General features: G+C 46.7%; 1 protein-coding gene across 4 annotated transcripts in view; it reads right to left on the minus strand.

The window, feature by feature from the left end:
- Window positions 1–14962, minus strand: part of LOC137414321 (SH2 domain-containing adapter protein F) — a 69395-nt gene extending 54433 nt beyond the window's left edge. For 2 of the 4 annotated variants that reach the window (XM_068099815.2, XM_068099814.2), the window contains exons 1-2: window positions 14278–14960; window positions 1704–1839 (exon numbers count right to left, since the gene is read on the minus strand). In XM_068099815.2, the coding sequence (XP_067955916.1) occupies window positions 1704–1839; window positions 14278–14856 (715 nt within the window). In that variant the 5' untranslated portion in view covers window positions 14857–14960. Of the gene's footprint in view, window positions 1–1703; window positions 1840–14277 lie in introns of all 4 variants that reach the window. The other 2 variants (XM_068099813.2, XM_068099816.2) reach the window with 2 other exon arrangements.
- Window positions 14963–20917: the final 5955 nt, after the last annotated feature.

The following is a 20917-nucleotide window of genomic DNA, read 5'->3' on the forward strand; positions in this document are numbered from 1 at the left end:
CCTTGCCTTTTTACTTTAATAAACCCTTGTATTATTTTCCATCCCCTTTTAAACCTGTGCACGCTTGGGTTGATTGCCCCTACAGGGTCGGAGTGTCGCAGTTAAGCGCTTGCGCAGCCTCCATTTTCCTTCTTCCTCCCACGCGACATGTAGCCGAATCTGTATTGGTTATCGCCTCAATTAAATCCGTTTCGGTCCATCCGCGACCTTCTCCTGTTAACCGGAGTCACACGACAATATATTATATATTGTTGCGGATATGAGGATTGTATTTTTTTGATTGTGTGTATTGTAGTGGTAAATTGTTGTGAACATTGTTGGATATGGCCCCTCCTGCCTCCAGAGTTGTGTAAAGGTAAAAAGGGCGTCTCGGTAGTTAATTCCATGAAACACCACATTGAAGGACCCGATAAAACCCTTGTTCAGTAGCTTATATCTTATTATGTGTTTTAGAGTAAGGCCTTGTCTTCCATTAGGACACTCCATTGCACCGAATCAATTAAGAATAGCTCCCCTTCAATACTTCCATTTCCCAGCCAAACTCTCCATCTGCGGGTAAAGCAGTTCACAAGCGTGGGGTGCACGCCCTCTCATTTCGCTGCTATAGTGAATATGTGCTCCGTGCTCTGTTTGAACAGGAGGGGCGGGGTCGCCCGGGAGCGGCAAGCCCAGGGCGCGCCACGAAGGGCGGGGCTGTTCAGCCCCATGCCCAAATAAGGAAACAAGCCCGTGGCTCGCCACGAGGGGCGCGCCATCGGCGCCATGCCCAAATAAGGAGACAAGCCCGTGGGATTACCATACAAGGTCACGAAACAGAGATAGGGGGGGGGGGGGGGGTGGGGGGGGGGGAGGGCGGTACCGAAACCGAAGGGGGGCGTGTCACCCGCGCTGAAGGTATGAGAGAAGGGTGCGACGATCGCTGGGAGAAGCTACACGAGAGATACGGCAGATGAGTCCAGGTGCGTAAGAGGGTTGGCAGTCCACCGGGAGAGAGTTCAGAGTAGCACCGGAGTTGCGTGAGAGATACGAAAAGCCTTTGACAAAGAGCCGCTTCAACCAGCCCCGTTCAACCAGCCAAGTGACCCTGCCGGCGTGCGCTGTAAAGCCGAATACAAGGAGCTGCCGGCTCCTCGCTTCCCGCCCGGAGTGGACCTGCTCGCTGTGCCCTGTGATCCCACCTGCTCATCCCTCCAAACGATTCCTACCCTTCCATCCATTTGCGTACGTGAGTTTGTTTTGTTTGTGCTGTCCTGGGTAGTAAACTAAGTCAGTATAAGCTAGTAATTTGCACTGTTACCTGTTTTTTTCATGTCACCTGTAAATACCCGTGACTGCTCTTTTTGCTTATGTGTGTGTAAAAAATAATAAACCCCGTTACTCTTCTGTACGTCTTCTTCTTCCTCTTTGCATTCGTCGTCTTAGTCTTTTCCCGATTGAATAGCGGTGGCGCGATACAGCCAACGTCTGGGTGAATCGGGTGAGTCGGGGAACAACTGTTCGGCCGCGGTGCCTTCGCTCGGCAAACAACATCCATATACGCGGACCGTAACAATATTATATATAGCATGCATATATATACATGCATATAACATGCATATATATTGGCATCGCCAGCGGAATCGGCGGAACTCAATACATAAAAATACCAACGAGAACAATAATCGCGTCCGCTTGGAAGTTTAATAGAATAAACCATGTGCTACCTGCCATCATGCGCTGGGCCTCGTATGGCTCCATGTATCCATCATTGCGATGCTGCTGCTGGGGCTGGGTATGACGAGAGTCCCGGCGAACCATCGGTGCGTCGTACGGATCTGCGTAGTCATCTACGATGGATACCTGCAGGATGACGGCAACATGTGACGAGGTAAGCATTCCACCGAGTCATTGTTACCAAGCAGAAGATCAGGTTTTTGGCCTCAAAAAATCCTCATCCACTTTACGAAAAGGCCTAAACATAGTCAAACACATGTGACATGTGGTTTACAAAAATGGCGTCCATTACTAATTGGGATGGACTTTTAAAACGTTCTATTTTAACTGAGGGTAACAGTCTGAGGGACATTATCTTCGTATTAACGCAGAAGGTAAAAACCGATGACGTCACACAATCCCGCTGTAGTTTCAATGGGAAGGCTTTAAATAATGTTTGTATAACACTCGAGTTGTTTTTGACAAATAAAGGCAGATATGAGAAAACATTTACAAAGCCTCAAAGATCGTATCACCCTGTACATAGAGATAAAAATCAATCGGCAGTGCCCGGCTTCCAGGAAGACGTAGATTAACAAATAACCGATGCAGCAAATTGTGTTCCTCTTGGTCATCCATAAACAGGAGACCGACGCAGAAGGAAACGAGTGGACATACAAACACGACCCGCAAGAAGAGGCGGTTAATGCGCTGGAGTGAAACAAAAAGCAAATCATCAATGGGAATGGGTACCAAAACGAGGTGGCAGCAGGATGCAACGTTGAAACGGTGGAAGCGGAAAATTATGGAACATTTACAGGAAGGCAATTCGACAAAGGGAAGAGACACTTGGAAAAGTAGGGGAGCAAGAGGCCTGAACTTTGGAAGGTTGACAAGGAATCGGTTACTAAATGAGCGCGTTCTCCCCGGCAGAGCTGCGGAGGGATGGACTGATGTCCACTGGGACGAGGAGCAAGACTGGATGACAGACAATAGAAAATGGAATGAGCACATGCCCTCTTTTATTTACCTCATCCACGAGTCTATATGTCTGAATCCAAAAACAACTTTTTGATGAGTCATGTTGCTGATTTTCATCGTTTTTGCCTCCATGGCTTCCAGGAGTGAGCTTTAGGAGGTTTTATGCAGGTGGAGTGACACACAAGGTAAATAACACTGTTAGTACGTATTACATTTCAAACTAGAGTTCACAGCACACCTTACCCCGTGCAAACTTGAGAAACACGGACGTGGGCGGGATCTGCGAGCGGCAAATTTGATTGGTCATGATGATGTAAAATGCCGTCATATTTTGTCCAAGTACTGCTGCCCCGTGGTGAATGGAGCCCATGTTGCTGCCCCGTGGTGAATGGAGCCCATGTTGCTGCCCTGTGGCACACCTGCCTCTAAAGGTGGAATACTTCATCAGAGATCGTCAAGAGCTAGAGGCTGCTTGCATGCTTGGAGAAAGTTAACCAGGCCGGCAGGAAAGCAGCCCTGAATGCCACAGGCCGGGAGCTTCCCGTGCAGAGTCGTGTGCCAAACTGTGTCAGCTGACCTCGTGTTTCTGACTTGGGGCCTACATCGATTGATGCGAGAGCACCAGCAGCATGTGCAGAATTAAGTGGCCGGGGTGGACACCAAACCGGAAATCAGTGATGAAACCAATGAATAAACGTCATCACGATGTCAGCGGCGATTAGAGATGCCATTGCTTTTCATATTATGGGATGTTAGCATAGTGTCGTATCTAACCTGAAAACGTTAAAAGATTTATATTACCTTCACCACCAAAGGTGGATGGAGGTTACGTTTTCACCCCTGTCTGTCTGTCCGTTTGTGAACAAAATATCTCAAAAGTTGTGGACAGATTCGGACGAAATTTCGCTGAGATGTAGCGCATGTGACAAGGACGAAACGATTAGATTTTGGTGAAGATCCGGATCCGGCTACTAGAATTTTGAAGTGATTCTTCACTATTGGGATATAGGGCTAAAAACGATACATAGCAGGATATCTCAAAAAGTGGTGGACGGATTCGGACGAAATTTGGCAGAGATGTAGCATATGTGACAAGGACGAAATGATTAGATTTTGGTGAAGATCTGGATTCGGATCCGGCTACGAGAATTTTTTTTTTTTAAGTGAGAGTTCAACCTTTGAGTGATAGGGCCAAAAACTATACATAGCAGGATATCTCAAAAAGTCATGGACGGATTTGGACGAAACTTGTTGGACAGGTTGTGTGTGTGACACGGAATAATCGATTCAATTTTCGTGCAGATCCGGATCCGGAATCAGCTGGTATAATTTTTAAGTGATTCTTCATCATTCAGTCATATGGTGTTGGCTTCAGTGATACGAGCCTGGTGTTGGCTTAGCAGTTAGGGTGCCGGCTTGGGATCCTAGGATCCTGGGTTCGAATCCCGGTCGATCGCTGAATTAACGCCAGGGGGGTTGACTCAGCCTGTCATCTTTCCGAGGTCGGCAAATTGAGTACCTAGTTCACTGGTAATTCCCTGTGTGTCGCAAGAGGCGACTAACAGGGTTGGCGGCAGGAAGTGCATCCGGCCATAAAACATTGCTTCAAAAAGGGGACCACGGTGCCCAAAAAAGGCCAACCCCTGCTCTGCGGGGAAAATGGCCTCTAAAGGTGGTTCAGTGATATGGCCAACCAGGTGGAGGTATGCTCTCTACTGAGTGCCGTTCTAGTTTCAAATGATTTTCAAAAGACCGTTGTCTGAAAGTTTGTGAAAAACAATGTCTAAAACTTTGTCATTTTGCTCATGTAGCTTGAATAAACTTATTTCGAGTCACCCGCCTTTGTATTCCAATGCCGTAGAGGAAGCATTGAATAGGGAAAACACCCTCGTCGCTAACTACACCAACCACTCCACCTCAAAAATGCTATTTCAAGTAAAATGTCAAAACTGAACGTGGATCCAGAACTCAAGAGCCACGATGCTTGGAATGCAATGCAGCATTTCGAGCCATTTGTTTTGTGTCGGGGCGTGGCGGAACGCGCACTGCCTCAACCCGTGTCAATACACCGTTTCCTGTCGACTAATAGAGACCACAGAGGGCCGCGTGCAAACAACAATCGCCAAATGAGCGCTTATAAAAAAACCAAAACATGCAATTGTAAAACCAATAAAAAAGCTCCCACAAACACGGATAAAGGTCAAAGATTCTGGCGACGGTTCCATGATTAACAACCATTCCATCAAGCAAACTAGTTTTCTTGACACCAATTATGCCGACGAGCCACCTATCACTCATTTAGAGATGCTTGCCTTGCCCTCTCAATATTGACCCCATGCACACGAAGCGGAGAGCACCGTTTATCAATTCGTACACTTGTGACTGTCAATTTGTGACTCGATTTAAATTGAACGCTACATTTGAACACGAATCGGAAAAAAAACCCTGAAGTTTTACGATAATTTGGCTCGGAATTCATCCCGATTGCGCACACGCATGGAGGAGTGAGACAATTTTTCCACTCTTTTTCTTTCTGTCTGGCAAAGAAACAAAGTTGAAAATCATTCCAAACAGGAAACGTGATGTTTTTAAGCACATCATGTAAAGCACACAACCAACAGGCACGAACAACTAATGTCACGTGTTAAATAAGGTGGTGTAAAAGACCCTGCATCAATGGCGGTAAACTTGTGGAATATTTTTGTTCTACAACATTTAAAATATTTATTTTATTTCAGTTGAATCACATAATTGAATACTATAGAACACAAATCACCTTCTTGGGCCTTTCAAAAAACCTTCCATTTAGCAATACCTGGGAAAATTCGGTTGCGGTTCGGTTGCGAGAGGACGCTGGCGTTGCATATTCGCCGCTTCTCCGACTGGATGGATGTACAGGGTCTGCTTCTACTTTTCTGACCTGACATCTCACACCTGTCCTGCCTTTTCACACCCGCACGTGCCGCGTGTTCTCCGGCTGGATAACGGAATCTGCTTTTGATGGTACGGAATACGGAATCGAAAGGCCCGCTCCCGTTGTTTGTGGCCGTGGCCTTGTTTGCCGGTGGCCTTGTGGTCTTGGTGGCCTTGTGGCCTTGTTTGCCGCTGTGGTCTTGATTAGCGGCTGCAGTCGTTTGCCGCTGCGTTTGCCGCTGCGTTTGCCGCTGCGTTTGCCGCTTTGCCTCCTCGACCTTGGCCTCGTACTCGTCCCTTCGCTCCTGCCTGGCATGGCTCTGAAGTACTCCGCCGCAAGGCTTCTTCTGCTCAATACCCGCTCCACCCCATCATGCATCTCTGCCATCAAATCAAATGGACTCCTCCGACGACCCAGGTACATTCACCGTGGCTCCGGTCGCAAGTTTGTTTATTTGCAATCAGGTCACTCCATCCCCGTCCTCTGGTCGGCTCAGCGCACTCTCACTCTTCGTCCCAGCGCACCTGGTCACAGCAACCCACACGATCGCACCTCTTGCCTACGAACCCTGGCTAAATCACCTGAATTCATCCCTGCTGTTCAAAACAACATCAAGCTCACCCTGTTCAACACCCGGTCCCTCAACAATAAATGCCTCATCCTGAACGAATACATCCTGGATAACAAACTGGACTTTCTCTGTCTCACCGAAACCTGGCAACAACCTCTGGACTACTACACACTCAACCTCACCACACCCAATGGATATTCCTACGTCAATAAACCACGCTCGGAGGGCCGAGGTGGTGGAATTGCCGTTATCCACCGTCAAGACATCAAGACCAACCTCATCTCCATCTCATCTGCTCCATCATTTGAACACCTGGCTTTAAAACTCTCTGGTCACACGCAGTCAGTCATGGCTGTCGTCTACCGCCCTCCCAAACCACACCCATCATTCCTGTCTGACTTCTCCTACTTTCTGACCCAGCTATGTTCCCTCTCCCCCTCAATCCTCCTCCTTGGTGATTTCAATATCCACATGGACTCCACTGACTCCACAATAACCACTGACTTCACTGATTTACTCACCTGCTTTAACCTCACTCAACATGTCGACTTTCCTACCCATATCCGTGGTCACATTTTGGACCTTGTCTGCTCCACTGGATTAAATTTGCACCATCTCTATGGCTCCGACCTCACCCTCTCTGACCACTTAGCCATCACTCTGACCATCAACATCCCCGCCCCAACACCAAGGCATTATCGCACAATCAACTTCCGTAAGCTAAACGCTCTTTCACCTACCTCATTCTCATCCACCCTCTCTGAAAAAATGTCCACTTCTCCCTTCATTGACCTCCACACCCCTTCCGACCTCACTGACTACTACAACCACACTCTCTCCTCCTGCCTTGACCAGCTTGCGCCTGTAAAAACCAAAACAGTTTCTTTCACCCATTCTGCTCCCTGGTTTACCCCTGAACTCCACCTGATGAAAACTCGTGCTCGCCAACTTGAAAGACTCCGCAATAAAACGGGTCTCACAGTTCACTCCCAAGCCTACAAGGACCACATACAACACTACAAAGATGCCCTCTCCCGCGCCCGCTCTGCCTACTACTCTCAAATTATCCACTCTGGCTCCGGAAACCCAAAAGCACTCTTCTCGACAATAAACAAACTCCTCCGCCCCCTGAACACCACCACCCAGTCATTCACAGTAGACAACTGCATCTCCTTCCTCTCTTTCTTCCAACGCAAAATTGACAACATCTACAACAGCTTGACCACCGCCGCACCCGCTCCCCCTCCAACCACCTGCCCCCCCTTGTCCTGCCATCCCCTGTCTCGGTTCTCCCCAATCTCTCCTACTGACCTCTCTGAACTCCTCATAGGAATGAAAACTGCCACCTGCACTCTTGACCCCATCCCCTCCAGCTTTGTCAAAGCCTCCCTCCCTGCTCTCTCTCCACTTATCATTGCAACAATAAACTCCTCCCTGTCTACAGGCATCGTCCCACCTTCCCTCAAAATTGCTGCTGTTACCCCCATTCTAAAAAAACCTGGTCTAAACCCTGACACCCTAAACAACTTCAGACCCATCTCCAACCTACTAGTCTAGTAGGAAGACTAGGTCCCCCTGCACCCCCCGGAGATATACTTCTAATCAGTGTTTCTAGATTGGAAAAAATGTGTAGAAAATGACTAGCTATGGCCCCAAGCTGAAAAAATGTCCCACATACCATTTTTATGCAAATTACTGCTGCCATTATCAAAAAAAGACTAGGTCCCCCTGCACCCCCCGGAGATATACTTCTAATCAGTGTTTCTAGATTGGAAAAAATGTGTAGAAAATGACTAGCTATGGCCCCAAGCTGAAAAAATGTCCCACATACCATTTTTATGCAAATTACTGCTGCCATTATCAAAAAAAGACTAGGTCCCCCTGCACCCCCCGGAGATATACTGAAACTGGCAGTGACTGGTGATTGAAATGCGGTGCCTTTTTGTGTTTCAGGTCGAGGTACGTGAACTCCCCACGATCTACAGCAACCAGGAAGAGACTGATACCAGGGTGGTTCTGTACCTCCATCATGCTGCTACCATCGGATACAAGAACGCTGTAGTCAGAACACCGGACACAGACATCCTCCTGATCCTGCTCCACCATGCCCACAACATCAAGCTGACGGTGTACCTGGATACAGGGTCAGGGAAGCATCGCCAACTTGTCAACGTCTCTGAGCTGGCAGAATCCCTGGGAGAGGACTACTGTGCCACTCTCCTGGGGTACTATGTGTTCAGCGGAGAAGACTGCACCAGTGCCTTCAAAGGGAAGGGAAAAGTCGGGCCCTTGAAAAAGCTGGAGAAGAATCCCAGGTTTCACAGGGCATTCGGTGAATTTCACAGGGTATTTAGAAAAATAAAACTTTGTGTTAACGTCTGTGTAGACGGACCTTAATATGAGTCTATTATTTCGTAAAACTGTGATTATTTTGTAAATAAAGCACTAATTAGCATACTAGTATACCATAGACACATGTAATCATGTTATGAATAGTTCTATCATGATCTATGCCCTTCAAAACATGGGTCTAGACACCTTCATTTTTCAATTATCTGCAATATTGGCTGAGATATGTCAAAAATCGTTTTTTTGATAATGGCAGCAGTAATTTGCATAAAAATGGTATGTGGGACATTTTTTCAGCTTGGGGCCATAGCTAGTCATTTTCTACACATTTTTTCCAATCTAGAAACACTGATTAGAAGTATATCTCCGGGGGGTGCAGGGGGACCTAGTCTTTTTTTGATAATGGCAGCAGTAATTTGCATAAAAATGGTATGTGGGACATTCTTTCAGCTTGGGGCCATAGCTAGTCATTTTCTACACATTTTTTACAATCTAGAAACACTGATTAGAAGTATATCTCCGGGGGGTGCAGGGGGACCTAGTCTTCCTACTAGACTATACCCTTTCTGTCAAAAGTTTTGGAACGCGCTGTAGCCACTCAACTCAAACATCATCTCTCTGCCAATAACTTGTATGAAACATTCCAATCCGGATTCCGCTCCAACCACAGTACTGAAACTGCTCTCCTCAAAATCACCAATGACCTTCTCCTCTCCTCTGACGCTGGCAACCTCAACATTCTCGTCCTCCTCGACCTCAGCGCTGCCTTTGACACCATCGATCACACTATCCTCCTCACCCGACTTGAATCCACCTTTAACGTCACCGGCACTGCCCTCTCTTGGATTAAATCATACCTCTCTGACAGATGCCAGTTCATCTCCATCAATAACTGCAAATCCCCCACTGCTCCCCTCCCCCAAGGTGTCCCCCAAGGTTCAGTTCTTGGCCCCCTCCTCTTCATCCTTTACCTGTCCCCGCTCGGTCACTTAATCCGCCGTCATGGTCTCCAATTCCACTGCTTCGCCGATGACATCCAGCTTTTCATCTCCACCAAGTCCGTCTCCACCGACACCCACTCTATCCTGACAAACTGCATCACTGAAATAAAATCCTGGCTTCAAATCAACTTCCTCAAGCTTAACTGTGATAAATCTGAAATAATCATCATTGGCCCAAAAACGCTCACAAAATCCACCCATAACTTTGCCCTCAACATCGACGGTATCCCAGTATCCACCTCCCCTCACATCCGGAATCTTGGCGTCATCTTTGACCAAACCCTTTCCTTCGACAAATACACTAAACAGATCACAAAGTCAGCCTTCTTTCACCTGAAAAACATTGCCCGTCTCCGCTCATCCCTCTCCTCCACGGCTGCAGAAACCCTCATCCACGCCTTCATCACCTCCCGTCTGGACTACTGCAATAGCCTCCTCTATGGTTCACCCTCAAAAATCACCAATAAACTCCAATACATTCAGAACTCCGCTGCCCGTCTACTCACTCATTCCCGGACCCGTGACCACATCACCCCCGTCCTTTACAAGCTTCACTGGCTCCCCATCCCCCAGAGAATCCAGTACAAAATCCTCCTCTTGACATACAAAGCCCTCCATAACCTGGCCCCATCCTACCTGGCTGACCTCCTCTCCAGACACACTCCCACCCGCAACCTCCGCTCTGCTGGTACCAACCTCCTGACCCCCTCCATCCGGACCAAATTCAGATCCTGGGGGGACAGGGCCTTCTCCATCGCTGCTCCCACCCTCTGGAACTCACTACCTCACACCATCAGAGACTCCTCCTCACTCACCACATTCAAAACATCACTAAAGACCCACCTGTTCAACGCTGCATTCAACATTCAACCCACAGCATTTAACCCCTGACTATCTCTTCTCCTTCTCCCTCCTTTTGCTTTAAATATTTCCCTATTGATTCTTGTCTTGTCTTTTTGATTCTTGTCTTATATATATGCCGTATATCGCTGCTGTTTGTTTTCTTGATTCTTGTCTTTTTGCAATTGTTGTTTTCATGTATTGTTATGCATTATGTTTTCCACTCTGTCAAAGCGCCTTTGGGCTTCTGGAAAAGCGCTATACAAAATAAATGAATTATTATTATTATTATTAAAATATTACGCCATCTTGACCAATCAAATTTGCCGCTCGTAGAGCCCGCCCACGTCCTTGTTTCTCAAGACAGCATGGGGTAAGGTGTTCTATGAACCCTTTAGTTTGCAAACTTTCACTAACATATCACATGTGGTTCGGACTATGTCGGAGTCACTTTGGGCAATATCCAACTATCCTCGTGAGAGCAAGTCCGAGACAAAATTAACCAAGACACCGAAAATGTATTTGCTCTCCGAGTTAAACTTTAACCGTGACATGTCATGTGGCTATTTATTACTTGTGTAAAAATGTTATAAATTTTGATGTCTCGTACATGATAAGCTCTTACTCTTAAGCTCTCACTCACTTTACTACTGTCTGCTCCAAAGTTTTCCCTCGTCTCCTTACATTACCCTCTCTTGAATACCCCCTACTCTTCTTCCTTTTCCAAAAAGTGTCATTTTATCAATTCACCCCCAACCACCTCCATTCACACCATGATTAGGTAGCTTACAATGAACATCCAAGAATTCACAAAAAAAAGAAGAAGAAGAGGTACAAATGAAACAAAATAAAGAGGTAAAAAGAGGGGGTGGGGGGAAAGAATACATGCAACTTGATTAACGGAAATATTATAAAAACCAATTGCAGCTGCAAAGCAAGATTTCCTGTATTTGTTGAGGATCTCATTCCCATTTGACATGACGCTAGTACCTGAATGCTCATGATGATGGCGACAGTGACGGTGACGGTGATGGGGCATAGCTTGTTGGGTCCGACGGGAGAGTACGGAGGTAGTATACTTTGAATTGTACAGCATGGGTTCGATTCCCAACACAACTATGAACTATCCGATCGCTGCTTGGCATGGGTTGCATCACACAGTGTGCCGTTCGAGGGATTAGACGTTAAGCCGGGTATCCCATTTCCTGGTGTTAGTTGGTGGAGATTAAAGATTCCACTAGTAGGGGAGTTATTTCCGGCCCTCTGAACGAAGTACAAAGTCCAGCACAAATCAGCTACAGTCGAACGTCAGGGCATGGTCAGCCAGTTCGTGAAAGAGTTGGGCCAAAAAGTCTCCCCAGCGGATCCTACAAGAAGGTAATTGGGGCCATAGAGAAGTAGAAGTAATTAATATAAATTAGCGGTGGAAAAAATAAATAAATAAAAACGCATTCCTTCAATATTCCGAACACTGAAACAAGCCTCCCCGATACCAATAACCAAAAAAACTCACTGAGCGCTGAACCTGCAATTAAAAAACTGAAACTAAAGATAACCAAATTCCTCTGAAACATACAGGTGATCAGTCATTACACCTGAAACATTCCACCAATGTTATATGTTATGTAGGCCAGGATTATCTTGCAATTTAATGAAACAAATGAGGTGTAGGCAGCACACAGGGATGGCAGGTTGGTCTAGCTCTAGAGGTATGCGTACTCTCCAAGCCGCCTAGCCTGGGTTGGAATCCTGACCCGGCTATAAGATGTCATCCTGGTGTTCGACAGGTAGGGTGATCCGTCGATGTGTGTGCCGTCCCTCGGATGGACGTTAAACGAGCATCTCGTCTGCCAGCATTAGTCGGTGGACGTTAAACGGGCATCTCGCCTGCCAGCATTAGTCGATGGACATTAAACGGGCATCTCGTCTGCCAGCATTAGTCGATGGACGTTAAACGAGCATCTCGTCTGCCAGCATTAGTCGATGGACGTTAAACGAGCATCTCGTCTGCCAGCATTAGTCGATGGACGTTAAACGAGCATCTCGTCTGCCAGCATTAGTCGGTGGACGTTAAACGGGCATCTCGTCTGCCAGCATTAGTCGGTGGACGTTAAACGGGCATCTCGTCTGCCAGCATTAGTCGATGGACGTTAAACGGGCATCTCGTCTGCCAGCATTAGTCGATGGACGTTAAACGAGCATCTCGTCTGCCAGCATTAGTCGGTGGATGTTAAACGAGCATCTCGTCTGCCAGCATTAGTCGATGGACGTTAAACGAGCATCTCGTCTGCCAGCATTAGTCGATGGACGTTAAACGAGCATCTCGTCTGCCAGCATTAGTCGATGGACGTTAAACGGGCATCTCCTCTGCCAGCATTAGTCGATGGACGTTAAACGAGCATCTCGTCTGCCAGCATTAGTCGATGGACGTTAAACGAGCATCTCGTCTGCCAGCATTAGTCGATGGACGTTAAACGAGCATCTCGTCTGCCAGCATTAGTCGGCGGACGTTAAACGAGCATCTCGTCTGCCAGCATTAGTCGGTGGACGTTAAACGAGCATCTCGTCTGCCAGCATTAGTCGATGGACGTTAAACGGGCATCTCGTCTGCCAGCATTAGTCGATGGACGTTAAACGAGCATCTCGTCTGCCAGCATTAGTCGATGGACGTTAAACGAGCATCTCGTCTGCCAGCATTAGTCAGTGGACGTTAAACGGGCATCTCGTTTGCCAGCATTAGTCAGTGGACATTAAACGGGCATCTCGTCTGCCAGCATTAGTCGATGGACGTTAAACGAGCATCTCGTCTGCCAGCATTAGTCAGTGGACGTTAAACGGGCATCTTGTTTGCCAGCATTAGTCAGTGGACGTTAAACGAGCATCTCGTCTGCCAGCATTAGTCGATGGACGTTAAACGGGCATCTCGTCTGCCAGCATTAGTCGATGGACGTTAAACGAGCATCTCGTCTGCCAGCATTAGTCGATGGACGTTAAACGAGCATCTCGTCTGCCAGCATTAGTCGATGGACGTTAAACGAGCATCTCGTCTGCCAGCATTAGTCGATGGACGTTAAACGAGCATCTCGTCTGCCAGCATTAGTCGATGGACGTTAAACGAGCATCTCGTCTGCCAGCATTAGTCGATGGACGTTAAACGAGCATCTCGTCTGCCAGCATTAGTCAGTGGACGTTAAACGGGCATCTCGTTTGCCAGCATTAGTCAGTGGACGTTAAACGGGCATCTCGTTTGCCAGCATTAGTCGATGGACGTTAAAGATCCCGTGGTGTCTTTCACAAAGGAAAGGCAAGTTATCGCCGTAATCCTGAACGAATTACAAATTCTTGCCCCAACTACTGCTGGGAAAGCAATGGCAAACCACCTCGTATAACCTCTGCCTAGAGACAGAGAGAGCAATATAAAACACAAAAAACTCAATTCTGGATTATGTTAAAATTGAGAAACCTGCAATTCTAGTTTCTTAGCATCTCAAAAGTGATGTTATCTCAAAAGTGATGTTATCTCAAAAGTGATGTTATCTCAAAAGGAAATGTTTGGAATTTGTTTTTTTTTACTGAAATGAGAAGGTCAGGGCAGCCCTGGGCAGGACCATGAATAAGTCCTACACGGTGACAGCGTTTTTACATTGGATGGACAAAGATTGCACAAATACAAACACGTGACAACATTTGTATCAGCGGTGTTCCATTAGCGATCAGCTTGCAGAGCGCTCACCAAGCGGCTTAAGCACTCCGGTTAAGCGGTTCATACGGAACGGGTGACTTGGCGAGCGATAGCTAGCTCATTGTAATGAAGGTTACACGTGATGAGTTTAAAATGACGAAAACACCAAACTGGGACATTGTTAGTGGAGGGAAAGGAACACGCGCATTGCTTGTACTGTACTCTACTGTATTGTACTGTACTGTACCTCGTTCTTCCCTTTCGGAGAGTCCTCGGTTCGTCCGGGAGTTTCCTTTGCCTGGTTCAGCCGGTCCCGGTCGCGGTCCCGGTCACGGCTCTGCTCCGCTCCCTCCACCCTGATGAGCCTTTGCCTCGGGGAGACGTACTTGGGTTCGGATTGTGGTCCGGACTCAACAATGGTTTCTGAAGCCTCGTCCTCTCGTCCCGAACACACCGCCTTGAGCCGCTCCAAAGCGCTCCCAAAGGCGTAGTACGGAACGGCGGCATTGGGCGCAACATGTTTGGCTTGTTGTTGTTGTTGTTGTTGCTGTTGCTGCTGGTTATTCTGTGGTGGTGTGCCGGGCTGCTGTGGTGGACTAGGTGCAGGTGATCTCTCTTCGGTCTCAGCGGCCGGAGACAATTGTTGTTGCTGCTGCTGCTCCTGTTGCTGCTGCTGTACCTGTTGTTGCTCCTCCAGCTGCTGTTGGTGTTGAAACAGTTGTTGTTGCTGCTGTTGTTGTAGCAATTGTTGTTGTGTCGGACAGGGCGCTGGACCCTTTCTGACGCCCATCAAGAAGGCGAGGTGCTCACGAAGCCACCGCGCCATCTTGGAAACTACACCGGAACTTCCGGTAAGTACGCACGCTCCGTGGGATTTGAGCGGAAATGAATAATATTGGCTTCATGTTCACATTTCTTCATCATGAATCCTCCTTGGTGACTCATCTGTTCCACCTCCTACTCCCATTGACTCCTCCTCCTCATGCCCCTCCTACTCAGTACTCGCTCCTCCGCCTCCATTTCCTGCTCCAATTGACTCCTCCCCCTCGTACTCGCTCCTCCTCCTCCATTTCCCGTTCCTATTCGCTCCGCCCACTCCTATTCAGCACTCGCTCCTCCATTTCCTGCTCCTATTGACTCCTCCCTCTCGTACTCGCTCCTATTGACTCCTCCCTCTCGTACTCGCCCCTTTTGACTCCTCCCCCTCGTACTCGCTCCTCCCCTTCCATTTGCTGCTCCTATTCACTCCTCCCCCTCCCCGGAGCTCGCTTTTCTTCTCCATTTCTCCCCTCCGCTTCGCACCTACAAACTTTCCTGACCCGTTAAAAAAATATTTCGTACAACGTTTTATATTTACAAAGACTATAGCCTCGGAAACTGACGTTCAGAATCCATCATCCATGTTTGAAAACGAAGAAAACCCAGATTGTCCCGTTCGGCGTTACCATGGACACCACACAAAGGGTGTTTAACCGTGTATACGTGTACACGCTTATACACGCTTATATTAAACCGTGTACACGCTTATATTAAATTAATAAACACCGAGGAGTCAGTTAAAGGGCACGTGATCAATTTAACATAGCGAGTTCCATCGGTCTCAACTGTAACACATTTTAAAAATAAATAATATAGGCATCTATTAATTAAAAGTAAGCTTAATGAAGGAGGGAGAGGAATATTACTACGATATTGGACAATGAAGTATAAAACCAGGGGCAGTGTGACTCTGTGAGTTTAATTAATATTATAATATCGATAAACATTGTAAGCCTAATCGGATTAAGAGTTTACTGCTTTATTTACATTTTTGCATAAAATGATTAAAGTGAAAACAAAAAAATACATGGTTGTTGTCTCTGTGCTTGCTTTACCAGCGCTGCTTTGGGGAGGACGGAGGAGCGAGCCAAATGGGCGGGGAATTGAGAATAAGGCAACATATGAGTTATTGGGAGGAGCGAAGGAAATTGGCGGGGAATTGAGAATAAGGGAACATATGAGTTATTGGGAGGAGCGAGGTAAATGGGCGGGGAATTGAGAATAAGGGAACATATGAGTTATTGGGAGGAGCGAAGGAAATTGGCGGGGAATTGAGAATAAGGGAACATATGAGTTATTGGGAGGAGCGAGGTAAATGGGTGGGGAATTGAGAATAAGGGAACATGTGAGTTATTGGGAGGAGCGAAGGAAATTGGCGGGGAATTGAGAATAAGGGAACATATGAGTTATTGGGAGGAGCGAGCCAAATGGGCGGGGAATTGAGAATAAGGGAACATATGAGTTATTGGGAGGAGCGAAGGAAATTGGCGGGGAATTGAGAATAAGGGAACATATGAGTTATTGGGAGGAGCGAGGTAAATCGGCGGGGAATTGAGAATAAGGGAACATATGAGTTATTGGGAGGAGCGAAGGAAATTGGCAGGGAATTGAGAATAAGGGAACATATGAGTTATTGGGAGGAGCGAGGTAAATGGGTGGGGAATTGAGAATAAGGGAACATGTGAGTTATTGGGAGGAGCGAAGGAAATTGGCGGGGAATTGAGAATAAGGGAACATATGAGTTATTGGGAGGAGCGAGCCAAATGGGCGGGGAATTGAGAATAAGGGAACATATGAGTTATTGGGAGGAGCGAAGGAAATTGGCGGGGAATTGAGAATAAGGGAACATATGAGTTATTGGGAGGAGCGAAGGAAATTGGCGGGGAATTGAGAATAAGGGAACATATGAGTTATTGGGAGGAGCGAAGGAAATTGGCGGGGAATTGAGAATAAGGGAACATATGAGTTAATGGGAGGAGCGAAGGAAATGGGCGGGGAATTGAGAATAAGGGAACATATGAGTTATTGGGAGGAGCGAAGGAAATTGGCGGGGAATTGAGAATAAGGGAACATATGAGTTATTGGGAGGAGCGAAGGAAATTGGCGGGGAATTGAGAATAAGGGAACATATGAGTTAATGGGAGGAGCGAAGGAAATTGGCGGGGATTTGAGAATAAGGGAACATATGAGTTATTTGGAGGAGCAAGGTAAATGGGCGGGGAATTGAGAATAAGGGAACATGTGAGTTAATGGGAGGAGCGAGGTAAATTGGCGGGGAATTGAGAATAAGGGAACATGTGAGTTAATGGGAGGAGCGAGGTAAATGGGCGGGGAATTGAGAATAAGGGAACATATTAGTTAATGGGAGGAGCGAGATAAATGGGCAGGGAATTGAGAATAAGGGAACATATGAGTTAATGGGAGGAGCGAGGTAAATGGGCGGGTAATTGAGAATAAGGGAACATATGAGTTAATGGGAGGAGCAAGCCAAATGGGCGGGGAATTGAGAATAAGGGAACATATGAGTTATTGGGAGGAGCGAGCCAAATGGGCGGGGAATTGAGAATAAGGGAACATGGTTCATGGGAGGTGTTACGTGCTCCTCCCCAAACCCCGGTCACGGTGTACCTCCGAGCCCCGAGAGGAGTCTCGGCAGAAAGATGTGTTATTCTGTGGGTCAAAGATCAATGGTGAAACCACACCAATTGTTACCAACAAACAAGTATTGTATTAAGGTCACACAAGAATAACAGTACAAAAACATTAGTAATCAATTGCACAACCAATATATCATTCCTATGATGGTACCATCAGTTTCGTACAATATAACTCACTGTGCTCCAAGTGAGCGAAAAGAACATTCCCAATGTCTCTGTCCCAGCTTCAAACCAAAGTCGATCCATGCTCCAGTGATCGTCAGAACGATGTTGTATCGAGACCAGAAGCCTGTTCGGTTGACAGTCACACTGCCAAAGATGAGCAAAGGTACCCTCAAGAGGCGACTGGGAAAACACACCTTCGGGTATGGACGTTCAACGGCTCCCAATCGACGAACTGCAAATTCGCACTCAAAATCCACGTTACACATACACACCAGGTTACGTCTGGATGCGTTGAAATGGTTGAAGCGAGGGGAAAAACTTGGAGCGATCCGAAATCAGGCGTGAGGCAAAATGGCCAACGGTCCGTTCTCAAAGTGTATCGGCACTCCAATGATTCTCTTCGGAATCAACCGCAAAACCTGTCACGCATGTTTATCTGTCACAGCGATAACAACTCTGTCGCAGGAATCCCTTTCCCAGGAAACCCAAAGTTCACTCGTGACCCCCGTTCGCCAGCGTTTGCTCAAAACCTCAACGCAGCTCGGCTCCTTCTCCGACCTCACTCGCTCCGCCTCCTTTTCTCTTCTTCTTCCTCATCCGGTTCCCGATCCGGTTTCCGGTTTCTTTTTAAAACATTAATTTTTTTTACCTTTTGAAAACAGTTATTTCCAATTCACTTAAATGATAACAATAATAGTACATGCAAACAAAAATGTTTACAGTGGATGAGCCCCACAACAATGGAAGTGACGAATCCGTAACACTTCCCCCCCTCAAGAAAGAAAGTTGGAACATAGTGAAAACTTTCTTTGCATGCAAAAACTCTTTTAACAAACAAAAGTAAAACTCACCCCCAAATGATAAATTCACGTGAGCAACAATAATTAATATTCCCCAAAATAAAGCAACAACACTTCCAAACAACCTACAGGAATTTCCAAATTTAGTTCACTCTGGATAAAGCATCAGCAACGACATTGTCCCTGCCCTTTATATGCTCAATTTCCAAGTTGAACTCCTGCAAAGCCAAACTCCATCTCATCAACCTCTGATTTTTATTTTTCATTTTTTGAATGAAGGTTAAGGGGTTGTGATCAGTGAAGACTTTTATAGGAAAGGTAGTAGTTCCCAGATACACCTCATAATGCTGAAGCGCTAGCAGGAGAGCAAGGGTCTCTTTTTCCATGGTGGCATAATTTGCCTAGTGTTTGTTAAACTTTTTGGAATAGTAGCACACCGGGTGGTCCACTCCATCCTCATCTTCCTGTAATAGAACTGCCCCAGCCACCACATCACTTGCATCAATGGCCAACTTGAAAGGTGCTTGAAAATCCGGGGCTGCTAGGACAGGAGAGCTCATGAATATTGCTTTGACATGGGCAAAGGCAGCCTGACATTTGTAATCCCAAACAAACTTGGTCTCTTTCCTTTGCAAATTCGTTAAAGGGGCTACCAGATCAGAAAAATTCCTGCAGAACCGCTGGTGCCAACCAGCCATACCCAAGAATCTCACAAGCTCCTTCTTCCCTTTTGGAACTTGGAAGCGATCAATGGCTTCTATCTTGGCTGTCACCGGTTGCACCTGATCCTGACCTACTACATGGCCTAGGAACACCACCTGTGCTTTTACAAACTCACTCTTAGATAAGTTGATGGTCAACCCTGCCTCGGTCAATTTCTTGAAAAATGCATGAATTTGTTTAATATGATCTTCCATGGTCATGCTGTGTATGATGACATCATCCAGATAAGCCTCCACTCCCTCAAGGTCTGCAATGAGCTTATTAATCAGCCGTTGAAATGTAGCAGGCCCGTTTTTCAATCCAAAGGGAAGAACCTTGTACTGATACAACCCATTTGGTGTGACTAAAGCCGAGATTTCCTTGGCTCTATCAGTAAGAGGAATCTGCCAATACCCTTTCAGCAAGTCAAATTTAGTTACAAATTTAGCTGGGCCTATTCTATCAATACAGTCATCAATCCTCGGGATGGGATATGAGTCGGTCTTGGTCACTGCAATAACCCGTTTAAAATCCATACAACAGCGAAAACTGCCATCGGGTTTTGGAACCAACACACATGGTGAGCTCCATTCACTGCTGCTTGGTTCGATGATGTCATTCTCCAACATATACTGAACCTCCTTCCAAAGATACTCCATCTTCACAGGGTTCATCCGACAGAGGTGTTGCTTCACAGGAGTGGCTTCCCCCACCTCAATATCATGATATACCAAGTCAGTACGACCAGGTACATCTGTGAACAAATGTGCAAACTCAAAAATTAGGCTGGATAGTTGTCCTTGTTGTTCCCTTGTCAAATGAGCTCATTTCTCATCTAAATGACTCAACACTTCCGTGTTTGTCAATCTGGGACAAGCCTGGTCATCAAAGTTATCAAACTTCACACCAGCCTCAACCTCTGGATTCTCTTGCAACCCGACTACAGGCACGACAGGTGAGACAGGAACCATTTTTTTCACAGGCTGCCTCTCATAATATTTCTTCAGTCGGTTGACATGACACAGCTGCCGCTTTTTCCGTCGGTCGGGAGTTGTCACCACGTAATCTGTTTCATTAACCCTCCTTTCGATTGCATAGGGACCAAAATATCTAGCCTGTAGTGGCTGACCTGGAACAGGAAGCAACACTAACACTCGGTCCTCAGGACTGAAATTTCTTATCTGAGATTTCTTGTCATGTCTCACTTTCATTTTATCCTGTGTCACGTTCAGGTTTCTTCTTGCAACTTCACAAGCCTTTGCCAATCTGTGCCTAACCGTTGAAACATACTCTACCACTGTTGACTGTGACTCCTCCTGTAGCCACTGTTCTTTCACCAATTTCAATGGTCCTCGAACTGCGTGTCCAAACACAAGTTCAAAAGGACTGAATCCCAATGACTCCTGAACAGATTCCCTCGTAGCAAACAACAATAAGGGTATTCCTTCATCCCAATCCTTGTCACATTCAAAACAATACATTCTGATCATATTCTTCAATGTCTGGTGAAACCTTTCCAAGGCCCCTTGGCTCTCGGGATGGTAAGTACTCGATCTTACTTGCTCCACTCCCAACAGGTGTACCACTTGCTGAAAAAGTGTTGACATGAAATTGGAACCCTGATCAGACTGGATGACCTTAGGTAGGCCAGCCAAAGTGAAAAATTTAATCAAGGCCTTCGCAATAACTGCCGCAGTAATTTTTCTAAGAGGCACTGCCTCTGGGAACCTTGTGGAAGCGCACA

Source organism: Myxine glutinosa, chromosome 10 (genome assembly GCF_964187855.1).
Source record: "Myxine glutinosa chromosome 10, kmMyxGlut1.1, whole genome shotgun sequence".
In the NCBI taxonomy this organism is placed as follows: domain Eukaryota; kingdom Metazoa; phylum Chordata; class Myxini; order Myxiniformes; family Myxinidae; genus Myxine; species Myxine glutinosa.